The sequence below is a fragment of the Melitaea cinxia genome, chromosome 18, assembly GCF_905220565.1.
Source record: "Melitaea cinxia chromosome 18, ilMelCinx1.1, whole genome shotgun sequence".
Classification (NCBI taxonomy): Eukaryota; Metazoa; Arthropoda; class Insecta; order Lepidoptera; family Nymphalidae; genus Melitaea; species Melitaea cinxia.
Window position 1 is genome coordinate 15655030 of NC_059411.1, and position 23887 is coordinate 15678916.

Consider the following 23887-nt stretch of genomic DNA (forward strand, 5'->3'; position numbering starts at 1 on the left):
CTGACCCCGCAAACGTTTCTTTGCCATATATGTTCTTAACCCGCATAATCCCCCCCCCTTATAACTTAGGGGTATGAAAAATAGATGTTGGCCGATTCTCAGACCTACCCGATATGCCCACAAAATTTTATTAAAATCGGTCGAGCCCTTTCGGAGGAGTTCAATGTTTAACACCATGACACGAGAATTTTATATATTAGATAATTGTGTATAAATATTATACTGTGCGTTTTAAGAACTTTACTAAACGCAACGCAAAGCAAAAAATTTAGAAGCGCAAGTCTCTACATTTCTCGTTCAGTAAAATTTATAAGTGTCAGGACTTAGCCATTTATGGTTTCTATCGCGAGCGAACGAGCGAAAACGATCATGTTTATATAAAAAAGCTTAAAACTGCGCTTTTTAAGGAGTTTAGTATAGAAACGCGATGCACTAAATTTCCCATTTTTTATTATTGTCCAGGAAAAAATTTTGGTCTAATATTTCTCAATACCAGTGCGAAACAGTATTATATTGTCTCCTATAAAGCACCAAATCAAAATATTACTCTGTAGTTAATCTCATGGCGTGTAACGACCTTGATGAAAAAGTAATGGTATTCTTAATCCTAATATTTGATAGACAATATGTACGATTTTATTTTTGTGTTACCCACACATTAGGAATTCTAAACATTTTTGAATATCATATCAAAAATTGACCACTCCAGCGGGATTCGAACCCGCGTCTCCGACTGAGTTACGGGTCTCTGTAAAGAACTCACTATAGACGGCGCCAAATTTCGCTTAAACCGAAAATAAAAATCATCATATCAGAAATTTCGCTCTAGCGGGTACATCGTTCCATAGCTTAATTGGCTAGAGCGCCGACACGGTCAGTCGGAGACGCGGGTTCGATCCCCGCTGGAGCGGTCAATTTTTGATATGATATTCAAAAATGTTTAGGATTTGATAGACAAGTAAAGTTATAAATAGACTATGATTAACTTGTGATCTGTAATTTTTTAATACAAAAAAAAAAAATCAAGTAGCGACAAATCAATAAAAATATGCTTCTAGATAGTCATTAGAAAAATGTAAAATTAAGAGATGCTTATATTTTTACTAAGAGTAAAGTACTAATTGTGAGATATATATAATAAAGTAATTGCGAGTAGAGCTAAAAGTAATGATTTGGTTGCACTGTACTAATGTCTAACTGGCAGCTGTCCTGTGACCTAATGTATTGTGCCAGTAACTGCTTTGGATAACGGCTTAAATAAAAATATAGTAAAAATAAATTAAGAAAGTGATCATTCAAGTATTGCGTAATTAGGATTTAGGAAATTTTTAATCCTCTCCTACCGAGCGAAAGTTAGCGAAAGTCAGCAAAACTCTACCCCCTTCCCCCTATGCTTACGTAAACAGGTAAAAAAATTTTAATCTATCCTTTTTTCTTATATCACTAACTCGGCAAACAAGCGTACGGCTCACCTGATGGTAAGCGATTACCGTAGCTTATAGACACCTGCAACACCAGAAGCATCGCAAGCGCGTTGCCGACCCAATCCCGAATCCCCCCAGGAGCTCTGGTCACCTTACTTACCAACAGAAGCACAATGCTGCTTGAAAACAGTGTTATTTAGCTGTGATCTTCTGTAAGATCGAGGCACTAGCCCAGTCGGGCTGCTCCATATTTTGAGCAGGAAATTCCTGCTGTGCCCTACCTCAGTTGAATTCAGATTCACAATTCAGGTGTATTCAGAAATAATATGTAAACATTGCTGACGTACCCACAATCTAGACCCTCCCCCATGTCATCAAAAATTAGCACAACAAAGACTTCCCCCACCCTTTTTGGTGTTTACGCAATACTTGAATGACCCCTAAATTACTTCTATTAGGGGTAAATCTAACGGGTTGATGATATTAATATGAATGATTATAACGATATCTGACCGATAAAATATAATTTGGTTTTTCAGTTTCGCCATCAAATTTAATTATATTTGACATATTATATGTACGCAACCTGTTTAACCAAAAAATGTGATTATTGCTTCTATTAAATATCCTGTTGATAAAGCCTCTGGTAAATCTACCAGCACGGCGTAAATCTGCTACGAGTAGGTAAAATTTATATTCAATTGGTGAAATAGACCCTGGAGCTGTAAAAATATTTATCGATCGAATCGGATCGAACGCATAAGTATTACAATATTTTGCAATGAACCAATTTTACTACAAACAAATGAAACTTTGCTATTATATTTATATCATCGAGTTGTGTAGCGCTATCTAGAGCTATTGTAAGCGATATATCGTCACGTACTATTGATTTTTTCGAACCGACCAATGATTTTTATTAAGCTAGTACATTTGTAAGCAAATTGTTGATTTTATTTATTGTTACTTTAACGACGCCAAAGGTGTGTTAGTTTTAAGTTACCAATGTGAATTGACCTTCATACAATGAAGTTTGTATTTTATGACACATTTTTACATTTACGACCGAAATACCTGATCAGTATTGATGTAAATCTTGTATATATTGAATATAACTATATTGTACAAAAACTATATTTTTACATTATATACTTAGTGATACTTGAAATATCAATTAATAAAAAAAAAAAAACATTTCGCAATATAAACAAAAATATCTTTTTAAAATGGAGTAAAATAATGATATTGTTAAATCGATATATTTGTGTATAAAAAAAAAATCAAGATTATATTCAATGTTCGAAAGTGTAAATGTGTAATTTGACAAAATATAAGAGTTACCACACAATATCTTTTGTATTTATTTTAAAATTCCCATGAAGTTTATAATAAAAAATAAATAAGTCATTTAACAAAAAAAAATATTGTTCAGTTCGTAGAGATATAAAATTAATAAATTTCTAAAATAAAAGTAGCCTATGTTACTCCTTACTACATCAGCTATCTGCCAGTGAAAGCCCCATCAAAATCGGTCCAGCCGTTTCAGAGATTAGCCGGAACAAACAGACAGACAAAAATTTAAAAAAAGGTTATTTAGGTATATGTACCGTGTACATCCATATGCATTTAGTAAAAAGCGGTTATTTTAATATTACAAACAGAAACTCCAATTTTATTTATTTGTATAGATAATTAATATCCATAAAATATTTTTTTTTTTTTTTATAATTCTCACTTAATTATGGCTTTGACTGATTTATTGTTAGTATATATGAGAACTTTGTCGCCATAAAATTATTAATTTAATTGCTTCAGTCACGAAACTACTAAACTCTATCGACAAATAAATTTCATTTCTAATATACCACCATGCGGACTGTCGACCCTGACGTGTGGTCGAAAAATGTTAAAAAACCAGTTTTGAACTTAACCAGACCTATGAAGTTTGGTCTGAATGAAGTTTCAAATATTGAAGTACGGTTGAGGAGGAGTTTTCATGAGGCAATGGTGGAGTTCTTGAGGAACTGTTCCGTCGAAGGTCTTGGATTTGTTCTCGATAGAAAGAATTCGAATATAATAAGGTAATATTTGAAATATAATGCTGCATAATATAATACAAGGTGCAAAAAAAAAACTATTAATTTTTATTAATTTCTTTTTTGTTTTCAATGTTTTCAATTAAATAATTATGATATCATATTATTTTAAAGAAATATTTAACTAATTATTAATTATTATAACAGGAGATTTGATCTTTGATCGTAAACATATTCTTTTTAAGCCGTAAGTTTAAACAACAACAAAATAGTTTAAAATCTAACTTAATCACTATGGTCTATAATATATAGGTTTTTCTACATGGCTTTGCTTCTGATAACAATGACATGTGGATTAATTTTGATCACATGGAATATCCACTCGTCGTACTATCGTCCTCGACTGATGGTTAGTCTACAGTTAGATCAAAACCCCGTGCAAGATATTGACTTCCCCGCTGTCGCTATTTGCAGCCACAACGTCATTAGTCGATCCGCTTTACATGACTATGCGAAACATTTGTAAGTTTCTCTAAATATATCTCTTTTCGTTACATACATAAGCGTAATAGTTTCTATATTATGGGAGATATATAAATATACTATATAGTTTGTTAATAATTTAGATCGAAATTTATATCATTATTAAAGTAAAAAATTTTGACATACGCCTGAAAAATTTATTAAAGCAATGACTATTTTTATACAGTTAAAACTTGTGCTATGAAAATAAATTAGGCGCTCAAGCTAAAAGGCTACTTATTTTATTTTTAAAATACTTGTTATATTATTTAAAAAAAAATAGTATTGTTTGAGTTTAGGTAATATATGACCAGTAAGAAAACGAATTTTGTTTGCGAAATTGTATCACAGTAATGAATGTAGGTTACATAATTAGATTGTTGGATTTATTCTAGGTATTCCTTAGATAAAAACAACATTTTTACTCTAGAAGAAATCAAGGAGAACCTACTAGCGTTCGGTGCGCTGCAGACGCCAAGCGACGTACCGTACAACTATCATTTCACGAAATATCTTGAAGAAGTCGCTCACGAGACAAATGTGACTAATATTATGTATAAGGTGAATGTCTGTCTATATAAATAAATAATCCACAAAACCCCAGTAGTATCCCCATTTTACATTTTATATAACTTCTAGTTGTCTCCAAAATGTGAACTCATGTTGGAGCGATGCAGTTGGCGAGCGCAGCGGTTCAAATGTCTGCATCTCTTTGCTACAAGACTATCTAACACCGGTTTTTGTTGCATTTTCAACTCTAGATACAGGTAACTTTTATAAATATGAATAATCCCTATTCCTCCATATATATCCTATATATATATATATATATATATATATATATATATATATATATATATATATATATATATATATATATATATATATATATATATATTATACTCTCCTATTCTGCCATTAAATAGTTTTCAATCTTCAAAACTTTAGATTTGCTGGTATATGCTCACCACACAATTCCTATTGGACTGAATATTATTCACCCACTCACTTACTTCAGCCTATCGCAGTCCACTGCTGGACGTAGGTCTCCACAAGTTCTCATGTGTGTTGTCCATAGTTACCACGCTGGGCAGGCGGGTTGGTGACCGCAGGACTGGCTTTGTCGCACCGAAGACGCTGCTGTCCGTCTTCGACCTGTGTACTGCAGTTGGATGGTTATCCCGCCATCGGTCGGATTTTTAAGTTTAAAGGTGGTAATGGAACTGTATTATCCCTTAGTCGCCTCTTACGACACCCATGGGAAGAGAGGGGGTGGCTATATTCTTCACTGCCGTAACCACACAGCAAGAATGTTATTAATAGGGCTTATTTCTCTTTATAACTAAAGTAACCTGAACTGCAAAAACTATAATCCCGTAGCTGAGAAGAAGGAATGGATATTAATCTATAACGCTCTCTATTTTCATTAACTTTTAATTTTGTATCTCTCAATATTCAAACTCTAAAATTTAGTTATTAACCGAGAAATCAAACTATTCAGCCTTATAACAATGACTTTCACTCCTTCACAGCAGAATAGATATTAATAATCCACCTCGTAGAGTCAATGTGGTGGGCAACGACGCCGGTCTGTCGGTTGTCGTGAGAGAGAACCCTGACGACTTCGCTCATGTCAGACGTATTGGCGATGGAGTTGAGGTTTTGTATTTATTTCTTGTTATGATTCAATTCTATGACTTTGGTGATAGAAAAAAACAACACTAAATATACTCTTCCAGAATTTTTAGTATTTTATTTTTCTCAATACGAGGATATTTTAACTGTTTTACATTACATTACAGCATTAACAAATATCTTTCAAAGTTTATGGTATTGGCATTTCATTTACTGTTAACATCTCGTCAAACGTTTAGTAAACAGGTATAATATTAAAATATGAAATTAAACCATCAACTGTAAGAGTTATTAAAAAAAGAAATACAATATTTTCTGAAATTTGACTATTTTTCTATTTCTAGGTGTTACTGTTCGACGGATACCAGTTTCCCCTGATAAAAACCGGTATTACTCGGTCTTATACAGCCAGCCGAAATTCCTTAGTGACGTTAAAATTAAGCGCACATATACAAGATGCTGCTAGAACTCTACTAGGCTACAAAGATGAATGGGTAAGGATAAGATTTTTACGTATCAGGCTGGCAAACAAGAATACGGATCGTCTGATAGTAAGCGCCTATCGTAGCTAAAGCTTCTGCAACACCAGGAGACTGCAATAGTGACCGAGCTCAGTATCATTTGGCTGCGACCTTGTGAGGTTGTTGCAATTCTTGAGGATACGTTCCCCGTCGGACTATTCCAGATTTACATATAGCTATCTATTATATACAGCTTACATATAGATATTTCTAGCTATGTCGTCAATAAAGTTCATTAGCAGTACACTAGCACCGAGAGTTACGCTCTTGCTGCTTTACGCACAACGGAAACATTACTCGATTCCCATAGATTCCATAGATTTTCCAGCAAGATATTTTCAACAGCTGCCTAAATCTACAAAGGTACTGAAGGAAATGATACTTATAATAATTATAGCAATAGTATACTAGCAGCACCGATAGTAAGGCCCGAGGGTCAGATATGGACAGCAGTACTGCTGAGACAGCCCGCACTGTGAGAGGGGTTCTCATCTTCAACATGTCCACCGGCGACCTCGGCCTCAACCCCAACAGCAGCACTGAATCAAAGTTAGGCCTTTAAACTAGTGGGAACCCACCCTGTGTGAGAAAGATGATGAATGTGAGAAAGAAAAAGTATGCATGGAAGTACGAGAGGCATGAAAGCGAGAACTGGTATGAAAGAGTTTTTTTTTTTTTTTTTTTTTTAATATATAGACTAGCGCTTGACTGCGATCTCACCTGAAGGCAAGTGAAGATGTAGCCTAAGGTGGTGCACGCTTGCCTAGAAGATGCTTATTCACTCTTGATTTAAAGATACCCAAGTTATAGTTCGTTGGAAAAACGGAAGCCGGAAGGGCATTCCAAATTTTTAGTAGTTAGAGTAGCTAGCAAATACAGTCTCCGATCACACATGTTGGAGGTCTAGAATTTAAAAAAAAAACAGCAGCACTGAGCCCCTGCCCGCCAGCTGGGCTGCTCCGTGCGGCGCGGCGCCCGCTCGGAGCCCCCGCTGTGGTCGCGCTGCGTGGCGGCGTGCCGCGCGCGCGCCGCGCTGGCGCTGTGCGGCTGCGCGCCGCACGCGCTGCAGGCGCTGCGCCGCCAGCCGCCGCGCGCCTGCTCGCTGCGGCACGTGCCTTGCCTGCACAAGCACAAGGGTACTGGTGCGCTTGCTGTGTGTAGTTCTAACGCGCTGTGGGCGCTGGATTGTGAGCTGCCACGGATGTTCTCATACATTTTTATACTGCACACGTAGTGCACTGTAAGCTCGATGCGTGTAGCTAATCCACAGCCACTAACCAGCCTTAATCGCGAGGATTTCAGTTTTTATGGCATTGAAAACCAAGCCATGGGCCTCCGCATACGACCTCACAAATCCCTATCAATTTCCTTAACCCCCCCTTTGCGCAGAAGCATGTCGCCAATGTAACTCAAGTTATTGACGCGTTGCCTATTAATATAACATTCCACATGAACGCTGCTGAGCCTCTTATTCAGCTCAATAATTCGTTAAGATTAAAAGGGTGGGGGAACTAAGTCCACTTTGCCTCACACCACACATAAGGGTATACTCATCCAACAAGGCTCCCGCCCACCTAAACTGATTTTTATGTCTATACCAAAGTTTAAACAGTTTGGTATATTCAGCTCTCATACCTATCAGTTTCTTCCATAGGAGCTCATAATTTATCAGATCAAAGGCCTTGAAGAAGTCCAGAAAGTCCGCATATAATTGAGTTTTCCTCTTAGTGTCTCTTTAACTGACATCATGCTTAAGACGAAAAATAGCAGTTTCTGTAGAAACATAGGACCTAAACCCGAATTGAACATTGTGAAGTTTTTCATACTACGAGTTAACCGCTAAGCATACTGTCAAGTATTTTTGGAGCTGTAGTTGCTCATACTCTCGCAGCATACGAGGCAGATACGTTCTTATTTGTATTTTACGAAAAAAAATCCTGATAAGTCAGATGCTATGACATCCATTTTTATTTGTTCTTGTCTTGTCTTTTGTCTTGACAGCAATTTCATTTTTTCTTAAAATATTTCCTATTTCTAACATTTCTACATAAATTTTTTCAGCACGCGGCTTTCCTTCTTCCACTTAAATTTGAAATCTAAGTCGTGCAAGTCTGTGTTATAGCTTCTGGGATTGACATTTGTTGCGATACATCGCTGAGGCAGAATCAGATATAACGCTCATTACAGTGTCACATATTTTGTCAATACTGGACTTATGCTCGGGATTATTACAATACCTATCACACAAATTTATCGTTTCTTCCGGAAAGTTAATTTATCTAAGTCTTGAATTACAAATCTCACTATATTTTTAAATTTAAGAAACATGCCTTTCCCCCTATATTACTCTAGTCCGGTCGTCGTTGTGTCCACTATTAGTTAACATTAGTATAAGTTTTACATTAAATAATAAAAGTATAGTAATTGCTGAAGTATGCTGTGTGGTAACGGCAATGAAGAATATAGCCACCCCCTCTCTCCCCGTGGGTGTCGTAAGAGGCGACTAAGGGATAACACAGTTCCACTACTACCTTGGAACTTAAAAAGCCTAGCGATGGCGGGATAACCATCCAACTGCTGGCTTTGAAATACACAGGCTGAAGACGGGCAGCAGCTTCTTCGCTGTTTGCCTGCCCTGCGGTCACCAACCCGCTGGCCCAGCGTGGTGACTATGGGCAAAACACATGAGTTCACGTCATTTTTGGCGTGAACTTGTGGAGGATGAAATGATGAATTGCTGAAGTATGTTGTTGCTGTAAGTATTGATCGTGTCCAGAAAAGTTCGCGTTCCTGTACCCGGGAGACCGCGTGCACGAGAGCCTGAGCGAAGAGCAGCAGGACTCGGTGTCGTGCCCGCACTGCCGCGCCAGCTGCGCGCGGCGGCTCTACTCCGCGAGCGTCGTGGCCGCGCCGCTCTCGCGGGACTTGTTCCTCAATGCGTTCTTGTAAGGTTTTAGGTTTTTTTAAACACCAACGGAATGTACATAAACAACACTTACATAAAAAAATAATGAATAGTTAAAAGTACCTCCCCAATTATAGGCGAATACGACTACATATTAGGAACAAACGAAAAAAAAACCGACTTCAATTACATCGAAGAGTAGAATAATACAACGTAGATCGACGAAAAAATAGTAATACTTTGTTCGTATTCCATATAACGCGACATTATAAAATTGTAGAATTATATAATGTTCTACTGTTATTTCTAACATTTTGTTAGCGATTGTAGGCAGAAATTTCATAAAAGGCCCGTCGTCGATTCGCGCGAAGCGCTGACATCGCTTATTACGGCGGGTTTTTTAGTTGAAGCGGATTTATATTGAATTACGGTTTATGTCTTTTTTATTAAAAATATGTAATGTTCATGTTTTCACACAGCTCCGATGCACGACTGGAGTTTACCCCTTCAGATCAACTGTCTAAATAGGCACAAAAAGGCTTACTAGTCTAAGAAATATATTATTACTATATCAAATTGTAAATAAATGAATGCAATAACGCCATCTATCGGAACCTAATTGCGTTATTAGAAAACGTCTGAACGCCATCTCTAACAAGGTCATTCGTTCAGTAGATTTTACTGTTCAATTTTTTCATTCCGGGGCCTTAAATGAAAATCGATTCTTAAGGAGAAAACTCCAAAAACAGTCAAGTAAATACGCCATATCAGATATAGCTCAAAAAGTTCGAGTCAAATCTCAATTATATTTAAATGGGACCACATGACAAGCACCACCTATCGATTAAAAAAAGAATCATCGATATCGGTCCACCCAGTAAAATAGTAATGAGGTTAATATAACGTTAGTCGACGTAAAATAGCCAAGTAAATACCCAGTATTAGCGATAACTCAAAAATTAAAAGCTCAAATATATTTATAACGAATAAACGGCTACTCTCTACTCTAGTGGAATATTGTAATTTGATCGATAGTGAACGAAGTAATTTCATTACATTTTGATAGATGGCGTTGTGGCAAAGTATTGAACATGACCACAGTCGTCTTAACATCGTCATGTAAATAGGGTCATTGCGCCTGTTCGCGTCCATCGCCCAATTCGCGTCCATTTTACGGATCTCACTTTGAAAAGTCTCGAAATTAAGAATACTAAGACACCAATAAGTCGAAAAGTAATTACCGGCAATACCTCAATGTATAAGAGGCACGCACGCATAGACAAAAGTTCCGGGCGTCCAAGCAATCCTGGGTAAAAAAAAATAATAATTGAGGGCTGTTCAACAAGAGAGCGCGAAGGCACGGAATAATGAGAAGAAAATAGTGGGCAGCGGTTCGTTTGAAGGTAAGTCTTTTATTGTTTTATGTCTATTTTGGATACATAGCTGTTTCTAGGCGTTGGTTATGATAAAAGGAATAATAATAATTATGAATTTGCTTATTTTTTTATAGTTAAAAGTTAAAATAAGGTGGACGCGAACTACTACACCGAATTTATAAAACTTCCACTTTGCGTCCGCAATGGACGCAAACTATACCTAAAGGGATTAATAATAAAACTAAATCGCGTCCATTTCTTAAATTAATTTTTTAAGTTTAACACATAAAACTAATAACTACAAGTTTAATACCTATTCTACTTTGAATGCAATATTTTTTTTTCTGTTTAAGATGAGTTCTTTGCAGATAAGAAAGAAGAAGGAAAAAAGAACATACACAGAGGAAGATTTAAGGGAAGTTTTGCATGACATTCAAGAGAAGAAGAAATCGGTAAGACAAGCACCTATGCAAAAAATATGGTATTCCGATATTGGACAAAATCAGTGGGTGCAGACCAAGAGGGTACAAAACTTATCTACACAAATAAAATTGGAGTGTCTGTTTGTAATATTAAAGTAACAGCTTTTTACTAAATGCATATTGATTTATACACGGTACATATACCAAAATAACATTTTTTAGAATTTTTGTCTGTCTGTCTGTCTGTTTGCTCCGGCTAATCACTGAAACGACTGGACTGATTTTGACGGAACTTTCACTGGGAGATAGCTAATGTAATAAGGAGTAACTTAGGCTACTTTTATTTTAGAAATTTATTTATTTTGTAATTCTACGAACAGAACAATATTTGTTTTTTAATTCCACGCGGATGAAGTCGCGAGCACAGCTAGTATCAAATAAAACCAAGTAACGAAGAAGAAAACATAACGGTATTATTAATATTTAATGCGAATAGAGATATGTGTCCACCTCGTATTTTGTTTCCATAATTATTATTAATCAAGGCTGATCTTTGTGGTACTGTGTGCTCACGGCATCAAAGAATATAGCCACCCCCTCTCTTCCCATGAGTGTCCTAAGAGGCGACTAAGGGATAACACAGTTCCACTACTACCTCGGAACTTAAAAAGCCGACCGAGGGCGGGATAACCATCCAACTGCTGGCTTTGAAATACACAAGCCGAAGACGGGCAGCAGCATCTTCGGTACGACAATGCCAGCCCTGCGGTCACCAACCCGTCTGCCCAGGAGTACATCTTCAGAGTACCCGTCTGCCCAGCGTCGTGACTACCGGCAAAACACAGGAGTGAACTTGTCGAGGCCTATGTCCAGTAGTGGACTGCGAAAGGCTGCTGTGATTGTAATTGCAGGGTGATCTTTAGCTTGCTTACATTCCTTTAAAATTCACAGAACAAATAATTGTTGAATTTTAAAGGTAGAATTACTATTTACTTACTACATAGGTACCTAACTTGTTTTTAAATTTTAAGTTCTATCAATGTTTAGAAGAATAAATAGGTGTTTTATTTTCTTTATAGTGATTTATTAATGTTAATATGTTGATTTTGAAATAACTATAATTCTTCAATAAATAAATTATTAAAATCCAATCTCTCTTTACATTATCATAAAAATATCACCTCTTTATTCCTTTTCTAAGCGAGTGGACGCGAAGTGGTCCAGCGGGTGGACGCAAATTGGATTTTATGGACGCAAACTGGGTAAATCACCTAATTCTAATGTTTGTCTTTAAATAAAATAATAACAAGATGTTTCGAACAAAACTGAAAATTAATTTTTAAATAGACTATATAATGAACACAGTAAATAAATTTTTCATAGAAATTAGTGCGGTGAAATTTTTATTTTCTTCTTCAAACTTGCCAACTGCACTAAGTGGACGCGAACAGGCGCAATGACCCTACGTGTCATCAAAGATTACTCAAAAATTGCTCATTATATCTCAATCATATTTAAAACGGACGACATGACAAGTATTTGCTTTTGATTTATACAAAAAAGATCAAAAACAGTGCACTCAGTAAAAAGATATAACGTATAATACAACGTAGGGTGACGAAAAAACCGTCAACTAAATACGCAATATTAGATATAACTCACAAATTACTAATCAAATCTCAATTAAATTTGAATGGGACCACGTGACGAATAGTAGCTTTTAATTTATATAAAAAACGTCAAAATCGGTGCACCAAGTAAAAAGTTATGAGGTATAATACAACGTAAGGTGACGAAAATAATGTCAAGTAAATACGCGTTATCAAAGATTAATCAAAAAGTGGTTATCAGATCTCGATAAAATTTATATGTGACCACATGATAAACATCAGCTTTCGATTAAAGTAAAAATTATCAAAATCGATACACCCAGTAAAAAGTTATTGCGGATTTTCAAGAGTTTCTCTCGATTTCTCTGGGATCCCATCATCAGATCCTGGTTTCCTTATCATGGTACCAAACTAGGGATATCCCCTTTCCAATAAAAAAAGAATTATCAAAATCGGTACACCCAGTAGAAAGTTATGTGGTATAATACAACGTAGGTCGACGAAAAAAGCGTCAAGTAAAAACGCATTATTAGATATAATTCGAAAAGTAGTTGTTAGATCTCAAATAAATTTAAATGGGACCAATCGGCACACACCACCTTTCGATTAAAACAAAATTTGTCGAAATCGGTCTACCTGGTCAAAAGTTCTGATGTAACATACATAAAAAAAAAAAAAAAAAAAAAAAAAAAAAAATACAGTCGAATTGAGAACCTCCTCCTTTTTTGGAAGTCGGTTAAAAAACGACTTAAAACTAAATAAAAAGAAAGGAGATTGATTAATATTAAGATTGAAAGAACAAAAAGGAAAAAAAAAGTATGTCTCAGCTTCGACGCATGACCGGAGTTTACTCTTACAGATCGACTGTCTAAATAGGCACAAACTACTACTAGTCTAAGAAAAAGATTTATACCATATCAAATGTAAGTAAATTAAATAGCGCCATCTATCGGAACTCTATTGGTTTCCGATAGATGGCGTCCATCTGATGACAATAGATGGCGTTAACAAAAACGTAACGAGGACATTCGTTAAGTAGATTTTATTCCTCATATTTTTTTCATACCGGGGGTCTTACATGAAAAAAAAATGCATAAATCATATGAATTAATTTTTATACTTTATTGCACTCAAAAATACACACATAGAAACATAAAATAATAGTAAGGTTTATGGCAAAGGTGGACTTATCTCTGAAAGAGATTTCTTCCAGTCAACCCATGGTCATGAGTAAGTGTTTCATATAACGAGGCAAATAGTGCAAGAAGTATTCATTAAAAAGAAAAAGAAAAAAAAAACACCAAAGAAAAAAAATGTCAGTTATTAAACCGACATAATTATATTCAGAGACAAGTGACTTAAATTTCTATGTCACTGTGCATTATATCTAAATCATAAAACCTGTAGAACTGATTGTATAATTTAGGCATTCTGGACAAAAGAGAACTATTATTATTATTAAGTTTTTATTTACATGTTAACAGTAAAGGACTGGATGTAACGAATAGAACGGTAATTACGATCTCGTTCGGTAAGGAGAACCAGCATCTCTACCTGGTGGAGCCCGGCTTGCGTTGGTACGAGATTGTTGGTAGGTATTTGGTCTGACTGAATTTTTAATATATTATAAAACTCCTTCATTAATTAAAAAAAAAAATAAGTTATAGTAAAAGTTATTTTTTTATTTTTCATTTTTCGGTACAGATATAAAATATTTGTATTGCAAAAAATATGTGAAACATATTTAAGTAAATAATATTTATTATTAAAATTAATTTTATAATATTGATTTCCATGAAAATTTCCTAGTATTTTGAATAAATATTGTATTTCATCTATGTTAACGAATTCTATAAAAAATATTTTTGAAACATTACAGCTGTTATTAGCAGTCAGTGCGTGTTCGTGGTGGGGATAACAGCGATCAGTGTTCTGGAGTTCATCTACCACTTGACGTTTAGGTGGTACCACCACTACACGATACAAAGGCGGCGAGACAGAATATTGAAAAATTTGAAAAAACCCCAACTCCTTGATGTTTTTGTATAAAGACGTAATAAATAATTGTAATTTTTATTTAATAAATAGCTATTTACAGTGTTAATCTATGAGCTTCACGTAAGTCCCTACCATTTGACGTTCAGGTGGTACCGCCACTATATGATACACAGTCGACGAAATAGACACTCAGGTTAGACACCTCCCGACTGCTCATAAAGGAGTGCAAAGCTCCATTCATCCTGTTTCCTGCATTCACCCTTCTTTCAATATCACTCTCACACTTTCCACCTCTTGTAAACTTTGAACCCAGATACACAAACTCATTCACCTGTTCAATTTGTTCATCTCCAATCACGATATTGCAGTCTGTCACTGCCTCATCTCTTTCAAACACCATCACTTTCGTCTTCTTTACATTCATCTTCATTCCCTTTCTTACAAAAGCTGTTCTCATATCAGTTACCATCTCCTGCAACTCCTCGGGCGAAGACGCAAGTAATACTTGATCATCAGCATAGAGAAGACATTTGACGAGTAAATCATTCATTCTCAACCCATTTTCATTCTCTTTTAAATCTGTCAAACAATTGTCCATGAACAGATTAAACAGCCACGGTGACGCTACACATCCCTGTCTAAAACCTTTGTCGATATTAAACCATTCAGTGTATGCCCCATTTATCCTCACACAATCACTAGAATCTCTATAAAGAGATTGCAATGCTCGTATGAGGACACTGCTCACACCATTCACGGACAATGCTGACCACAATTCATTTCTCACCACTCTGTCACAGGCCTTGTCTAAATCTACGAACGCGCAATAGACTTTTCACCGCAAAGAAAAGACCTGATCCGCACATCCCATTCCCTTTCTAAATCCCGCTTTTACATCCCATACTTTATCGTCTGTTTCATTCACAATCCTCTCAATCAACACTTCTGCTTACAATTTACCGACGACGCTGAGGAGGCTTATACCGCGGTAATTCCTGCAGTCCTGCCGTGATCCTTTTCCCTTGTACAATGGAACGATTACGGCTTTGCACCAGTCTCCCGGTACTTGCCCATTTCGCCAGCACAAATTGAAAAGGCGGTACAGCTGGCTAGCCACTATGCCATGTCCAGCCTGCAGCATTTCGACGGTAATCCTGTCATACCCTGATACATTTGTTGATGTCCAAACTTTATTATTTATTCAATACTTTTGAAAATGTGCGTTTTATTTTAAAAGTGCAGCAGAACCTAATTTTGAATATGAAGTCTAGATATGTAATCGAATTCTATTTTAAATCAATGTTATACACAATGCAGACAAGTAATATCTTTTGTTATTTTTATTTAATAAACGTTTTTGAAGTAAAACTTCTTCACGCACTCTTCACTTGGAGAGTAAGCTGGTAAAAGCGTGACGAGAGCGTTACAAAAAGTGTGATCGGGAAAGGCAAATGGGAGATATAAGTTAGCAAAGATAGAAAGTTTTACTTCACTCGTGTGGTCTAATAATAATAATAATAATAATTTTAATTTAGACAAAGTCCATATAATCAAACAGATCACAATTAATGAAGAAACAGAGAAAAAAAAAACAAAAGTAAACATAGGAAAATAATAAAACATAGGATATTTATATCAAAATACACACACATATACAATATTCATAACCGATTAAATAAAATTCATCACACAAGCACACTAGTTTTTTTTTTAAATTTCAGCTGCATGTAATTCTCGGATAAATTAATAAAACATGAGTAAACAAACATAAAAGAGGCGAACCCACAATAGCATAAATAATTGGAAAATCGTGATTAAATCCATAGCTTTAAATAGCTGCAAGAGATGCCAATAATAAATGGTTATATCAAATACAAATAACAAGGTCAGCAACCTTGACACGTACCTTTACTAAAATTCAAACTGTATTGATTTTTAGAAATGTTTTAAATAGATTGAAGTTAAAACAGTCGAAAAAGAAAATTTAAATTTTATAAACATAATTTTAGTAGGCTTTATGTGTAGTTTAATGATTAATTTAATTTGCTCATGATGTGGTCGATATTCGACCTTAAATAATTTAAATTATAAGTTTAAACATTAAACAAAAGAGTATATGCGTGTGTGTCAAACACATGGTGGTGAGTGTAATGTTTTTTTTATTGATTTAATGTATTTTTTATGCATAATTAAAAGAAATAGCATTCTGCACTCCTGTATATAAACTATAAATGTGCGAAATTTCATACTTCTCCATCGTCGCAATTTTTGTAAACGGGTGTACAAAGTTTTTGCTTCACGTATTAATATATAGATAATAATAATAAATAATAAATTCTGATTAAACCCATAGCTTTTTCATGGTTTTGTATGTTTATCTTATTTTTCTATATGTGTATGTATATATGTTTTTATGTATATAAAATTCTTATTATATTTATCTACTTTTCCATAATCTCGCACTTTGTTACTTATGATCTCCTTTTACCTGGGGTTGTCTGGAAGAGATTGCTTAAAGCAATAAGACCGCCTTTGCATGCTGTCATTGTAACTACTTTTTGTTTAATTTTATTTCTGTACTGTTGTTTTTTTTATTTTTTTTTTACTACGTAAAAGTGTTTGATTATATATATGCAAGAAGTAATAAATAAATAAATTACATAAATAAATAAATTCTTTATTGGACTAAATACTTTAGAATGTCATAATCATAGATTGTAGCTTGTATAGCGCTGGTTCGACTGCATCCAAGATGTTGCTACTACGACATCTTTAAGGAAATCATCATAATTAAGAACAAAGGCAATAATTAAGTGTAAAGATCATCAAATGTTAATTGTAACAACACTTGAGTCTTTGAAAAGTTGCATTTCTAAAGAGAAAGGAGAGTAGGAGAGAGAACTAAAGATGGAGAAAAGAAGAAATTTATTATTAGTAAACGAAAATAAAATGCACTTAACAAGAGCTCAAATTTATCCTAAATTATGTTTAGTTAAGTTGAATGAAACATTATTTCTTTTAGGTCACGCTTCCGTTCTAATTTCCTCTGTCAAATGTTGTTTATTTTTCTTACTGCAAAGTTTTAACGTGTCTGTCATTATGCGGATATTCGCTAATAATAAAGATCCTAAAACATGTTTTCCGGTTGCCCGTCTGCTCGTACTATTAATACAAATTTGCATATATTCATATTCATAATTATTATTAATATTTCTGAATTATCCACCAATGACTCTAGTGAAGATGACGCTCGAAGGCTTTTCCGGACACGATGACTTTGTTCAACTACCTACACAGGTCAAGGTGATACAGACAATTATACTTGGATTGTTCGATAATAATCAATCATGTACAATGAACCGACATATTGTGTAATTACTATTAATAGGTCACTTGCAGCCTTTATTGTTCGTATAAATTTTCGTTAACACGCTTATTACATTATTATTTTATAATATTGATAATAATCTGTCTATCTAACCGACTTTCAGAAAGGAGAACGCTATCGGTTCGACTGTGTTTTTTATGTGTGTTAGGAACCTCAGAACTTTTTACTAGGTGGACCGATTTCGATGACTCTTTTTAATCGAAAGGTTGGTTTGTGGAAAGGAAAATTGTCACGTGGTCTCAAGGAAATTTAATCGAGATCTAACAAATATTTTCTTGTCTATTTTTTTTTACCTACGTTGTATTCTTCTTTCTCTCTAAATTTTGAGCAGGTTATTTCAAGAGGACTTTGTTTATTTCAATAGTAAAATTGTAGCTATAAGCATTGATCTGGGTAAATCAGCGGCAGGCATCTAGTCAATATTCAATATCAACCTTACCATTTGGATCATTGTTGACTTAACCTTTATTAGGTTCTTCTGAAATACTCGTTCGCATTCATCTTTGTTCATAATTCATTATTTGTACCTCCAGAGGTCACGTATCTATGAAGGTAAATTAGATTTAAAAATGACCTATGACAAAAGAACCAAATAATTTATACTAGCTGAAGCGGCGAACATACCGTCCATAATTTTTTGAAGTAAACTTTTTTAGAATCCTGATTTGAAACTCGATGAAACGAAAATGAGTTACGATAAAGTAACAAACACAAATATATAGGATTAAGTCGGCGTGAGAATGAGAAAGAATACATTACTCGCCATTTTATATTCTTGGTGAAAAATATATCTTGTCGGCTACTATTTTCATATACTTTGTTAATGCTATATATGTTACTATATTTAGTTTTTAAATGTAAATCTAACGTCCTGTGCTGGCAGCATTTGTAAAGGTGCGGACTGAAAAGCAGCTATAAGCTGAGTCTACGATCTTTTCACGAGCATTTTTTCTAAAATCTCGGTAAATTTAGACTTTAAGAAATCTTTTGGTTTTTTATGCTTGGTGAATAAACGTCTTTATTATCATTTTGCCTGGAAGAGATAGTTCATTAGCGATAAGGCCGCCTTTAGTACTTATCTCCTGTTTTTATTTTTGTAATTTTGCTCACTCTTGGTGTACAATAAAGAATTTTTATTGTTATTATTATTATTACTTTACATAAGTTTCACTTCTATCGTGTGTTAATTGCACATATTTTTTTTTTTTTTGAGAATAAATTGATTTGTAAGATTTCGTTTTTATAAATCTTGTCCTGATAATAACGAACATAATGTTTTTGGAGTTAATTCCTTGACAATCGATTTTCATATAAGGCCCCGGTATGAAAAAAAAATGAGGAGTAAAATCTATTGAACGAACGACCTCTTTACGTATTTGTTATTTGATTTGTTATTTTACCATTTGATTTATTTTTTCTTAGAATAGTAAGTGCTTTAGACCACATGACTGAAGTAAAACTTCCTTACCTCCTAAAGTAATATGCGAAACGTAACTGTCTATCTCTTTCTTCACTAACTTATGTCTCCCTCTCAACTTCCGTTCGCCTCGCCCGATCACACTTTTCGTAACGCTCTCGTCACGCATTCACCAGCTTACTCCCCGAGTCAAGCGTGCGTAAAGAAGTTTTACTCACACACTACACATCGAATTAAAGCAACATATTGATAGATTATACATTATTTGAAAATTCGTTAGCGCTGCGGTCACTGCAACTGAATGTTGACCTAACAGTTCGCGGTTTCGTCTAAACTAAAAACAAATACGTAATTTAAGTTTTACTAATATAAAGCGATACATAACAAATTGAATTTATAAATATTTTTCAGTTACTTCGGACAAGAATTAGTCTAGCTATTCAAGGGTGGAACGCTGCCAGTATCTTCGGAACCTTGTATAAAGGGAGTTCTTTTAATAATATATTTTAATTATTATATTATTACATATTTTAATTTTTTTTATGGTTATTTTGTTTTTTATTAATTCTTTTTTTTTATCAAAAGATTAGTTTTGTAATTTAATGTTATTTATCAAAGAATAAAACTTAATCAAATGGAAAATAATATCTTATTAAAACGTGCATTTATTGTTATTATTTTGTTTTTAAAAATATGGAATCTATTGCTTATCATATCAATTGTTATATCAATTAAGTAATTAGAACGGAATATGCGCGGAATATTTTTTTTTTTTCTTTATCGTGCATGCAACTCTCATGACAATGTGTTTGGTGACATTGACATGTTTAATGTTAACATAAATAAATTTAAATCTATCACGACGAATGTCATTTCTCGATGATATATAGATATTTTAATTTTAATTGTAATCTTAATATCTGCTATTGTTAGAATTCTGTCACTTTTTTTGTTGTCATTTTTTTTTTGTTTTCAATCATATTTTATTGGCATTTTAATTTTGTATACGAAAATATATATCTAAATTTAGACCCTTAGAGTTGAAATTTGTATGCCTTTTTTTATTAATGTACTAATTGCTATTATTTGTGCTATTATTATGTGAAAACTTAACTGGTAAATGTATTTCACTTCAATTTTATTTTTAATGTATATCAAACTGTATGTCTTCCTAATAAACATAAATAAATAAATAAATAAATAAATTCTGCTACTGTTACATAGAACGGAGAAGATATGAAGAAGATTGTGTTGTAATTTTTGATAATATGATAAAAATATTGCATTATTTCAGTTCAAATGTATGATTAATTGATTTCAAAAAGTCAAGAAATTTTGTCACGAATGTCGTCAAAATTGATTGATTTGAGCTTACAACCTCTTTGTACTAGTAAATATTATAATTTGAAATACTATACAAGAGTTGAGGAGTGTGAATGTATCCAAGTATCGTATCGTAGTAATTGTATACACCACACACTTATAAAAATTACGAAGTAAATTAATAAATAAATATCCTAAACAAACACACGGTCGTCTGTTCCTAACTTAGGCAACTTAATGTTTGTGTAATAATGTAATAGTAATAGTAATAGTAATGTGTTACAGACGACTAATATACTTACATTTTTATTTTTATAAATACACACATAAATAATGTATTTGTAACACCCCGCAAATGACAAACATTTGTATTGGCCATACATATGTATGTTTGCAGTGATCTGGGAGTTTATGTCACACGTTAAGCCGTTCGGTTGTTATCATATGTACCTGATTACGATCATCCCGCCAGTATATATAGTAGTAAATATATCCGCCAACTCGCATTGGAGCAGCGTGGTGGATTAAGCTCTGATCCATCTCCTACACGGGGAAAGAGGCCTATGTCCAGAAGTGGGATATAACAGCTTTTTATTATATCCAAGCTTAAAAGGCATCAAACCTACAAAACTCAGACTAGAAAGCAAACTTGAAACTGTGCCAATGGGCTAGTCAACGTTGTATGTAACTAATATCAAAGAAAAAACCATAGAAATTAAACAGACAATACTTTATTATCTACTATATAATAAGAAAGTCGCTATAAACCTCCACATCTTTAAGAACCATTAATTATAATAAAATTCTATTAATTTTAACAAAACCGGTATCACGAATAGTAAATTGTTTTTGAAGATCTTGAAAAAATAGTTTTATACCAAAAGCTTAAGATATTTCATCAAGCCATACGTCGTTACATTTCTAATCATAATATTATAATGGTGTTTAAATGAAAAATTCTCTATATATTACAAAAATAATTACATCTAATTCTTATCATCTATATCGTAGGGGATCTCCGTTTTTGAACCTCCATTCTCAGGACCTGCTCCGTTTATCAGAGCTGGTATCACCTGAAGTAAATAAAAAGATTTAAAAGTTAATATTATATTAAATTCAGTGTACAGCTGTGAAATGAAACATCACGAGGTAAAGTGCATATTTTGGAAGATTTTGTTGGAGGATAGCTCTTATACTATAAGTCATAGTACCTATTACGTTTTAAAGCCTGTTCTATAGAAGCTTTCTATCAATCAGTAAACTAATTTAATTATTTAAATAATCCAATACGTTCAGATCTCAATATTAGTCCGATTAATACAAATATTAGTGTTTATTGTATTGTTTTTGTCGCCTTAAAGATAATATCCTTTCCGTAATAAACAAAAAAAAAAGATATATTATAAGACACTAGCTGTGAAACAAATTCTTCCATTTCATAGTAATAATATAGTTGGATAATATCAAATCAACGTCACTGTAGCTTAAAACCAACATACCCTATCCAAGTACCTGTTCGCCAAGCATGACGAGCACCTGTGCCACCTTACGGATGGCTTCCAGGTCTTGTGGAGTTGGTATTGGAAGCCGAGGATCCTTGGACTCTTGCAAGCGGGACGCGTGCGCCGCCATCCTGGAGCTCAGCTCTGCCGTCAGGGGCGGATGATCCGATTGGATTAGTGATAGCTAAAGATGATTAATGTAAAAACTTGGTAAATAGAGACGAACAACTGCTTAGAAAATAAAATATGATTTCCGGTATAAAGTAATACTGTAAGGTTATTGGCGAATCAAAAGAGCGACGATAATGACCGCTATTTGAATCGTGTAAACATAAAAACACAAATATGTTCAAATACATTTATATTTTAATACGTTTTTATCAAACAGAAGAAATAATATTAACTTTTTGTCTGAGCTTCTGGTTATTGGGTCATCATTACAGCCTATACAGTCCACTGCTGGACATAGGCCTCCACAACTTTACGCCAAAAATGACGTGAACTCATGTGTTTTGCTCATAGTCACCACGCTGGGCAGGCGGGTTGGTGACCGCAGGGCTGGCTTTGTCGCACCGAAGACGCTGCTGCCCGTCTTCGGCCTGTGTATTTCAAAGCCAGCAGTTGGATGGTTATCCCGCCACCACATTCCAAGGTGGTAGCGGAACTGTCTTATCCCTTAGTCGCCTCTTACGACACCCACGGGAAGAGATACTATATTCTTTAGTACCATAGCCGCACAGTACAGGTTTGGGTATATTTTTAATAAACTTACGATTTATTATTGATCTTGGACCAGTTATCATCCGAATGTTTATTCTATTAGTGTACCAATAAATTATATTTTTTTAAGTAAAGAAATTGAAAAAAAATTAAATATATAATTAAGATATAGTCTTACAGGACTCGTCGAGACTTCAGCTAACACGAAGAGAAGTGCGACCAGACACCGTACGAGAGTTGTGCACATTTTGAAAACGACTGCAATCGCTGCGCTTATTTACAAGCACGGGATTACTTGAATCGCAAAATAACATAACGACATACATATTACTTCATTCAGAAAGAAAAATGTCCGTATGTTTCACTAATTCAATAAATTATTAATAAAGTTATTTGCTTTCGTTTTTTTTTGATTTTTTATATTTTACTTGTTTAGTCTGTTTGTTCAACATCTCATCAAAACAGGCATATATACCTACTCTACAAATTTATTTTATTTACAGTGGTACAGATTAAGTGATTAATTCGGAATAAGAGTCATTTTAGTTTGATCTTAACGGATTAGAGAGAATATTTTTTATTTTATAGTTCTAGAATGTTACGTTCGTTGTGTGACGACTTATAACAAATTTTGAATTTAGTTTAAACTGGAAGTGATCCAAGTTCGTAAATATTTATATTTCTCTTGCATATCAAATACCGCATGATATTTAAATAAGTACAAAACGCCAAATTTGTTACTAACTTACCGTAACATTAAGACATTACGAATTATAGCTATGAGTTCTCTCCTGGCGTATTAAAAAAAAAAAAAAAAAAAAAACTATTATTAAAATTCCAAAAAAAGTATAGGCTTTATTTTTTTTTTTTGTTTTATTTTGTTGATGACCGTAGTTTTACTGTCCGTGACAACGTCACTGAACGGTGAGTGCCGAGGTCTGTTATTCGATTATGGGGACATTTTATGAATATTCTTTGAACTGTACAAGTATATATCTAAGTTAACTTTAGTCTAATTTGAAAAAAGGTTACAAACATCTATTCTTAGTCTAGTTAGGCTAGATCGTAGACCACATGTTACCTTATCA

The 23887-nt window shown here is 34.1% G+C and overlaps 1 protein-coding gene across 1 annotated transcript; it reads right to left on the bottom strand.

Moving 5' to 3' along the window:
• Positions 1 to 21563: 21563 nt before the first annotated feature.
• LOC123662156 lies at positions 21564 to 23052 on the bottom strand. Its single transcript, XM_045597040.1, has 3 exons — positions 22978 to 23052; positions 22090 to 22263; positions 21564 to 21650 (listed from the first exon to the last, which is right to left on the bottom strand). Exons 1-3 carry the CDS (start codon positions 23044 to 23046, stop codon positions 21564 to 21566), a joined length of 330 nt encoding a protein of 109 aa, XP_045452996.1. The 5' UTR covers positions 23047 to 23052.
• Between the last annotated feature and the right edge of the window lie 835 nt (positions 23053 to 23887).

What these genes read in the sequence shown, in the direction of transcription:
- LOC123662156 (XM_045597040.1), bottom strand. Translation starts at nt 23,046, where the DNA reads ATGTGCACAACTCTCGTACGGTGTCTGGTCGCACTTCTCTTCGTGTTA. An exon ending in CTGAAGTCTCGACGAGTCCT is followed by an intron (nt 22,264 to 22,977) that starts GTAAGACTATAT and finishes AATCATCTTTAG; the next exon opens with CTATCACTAATCCAATCGGA. An exon ending in TCGTCATGCTTGGCGAACAG is followed by an intron (nt 21,651 to 22,089) that starts GTACTTGGATAG and finishes TATTTACTTCAG; the next exon opens with GTGATACCAGCTCTGATAAA.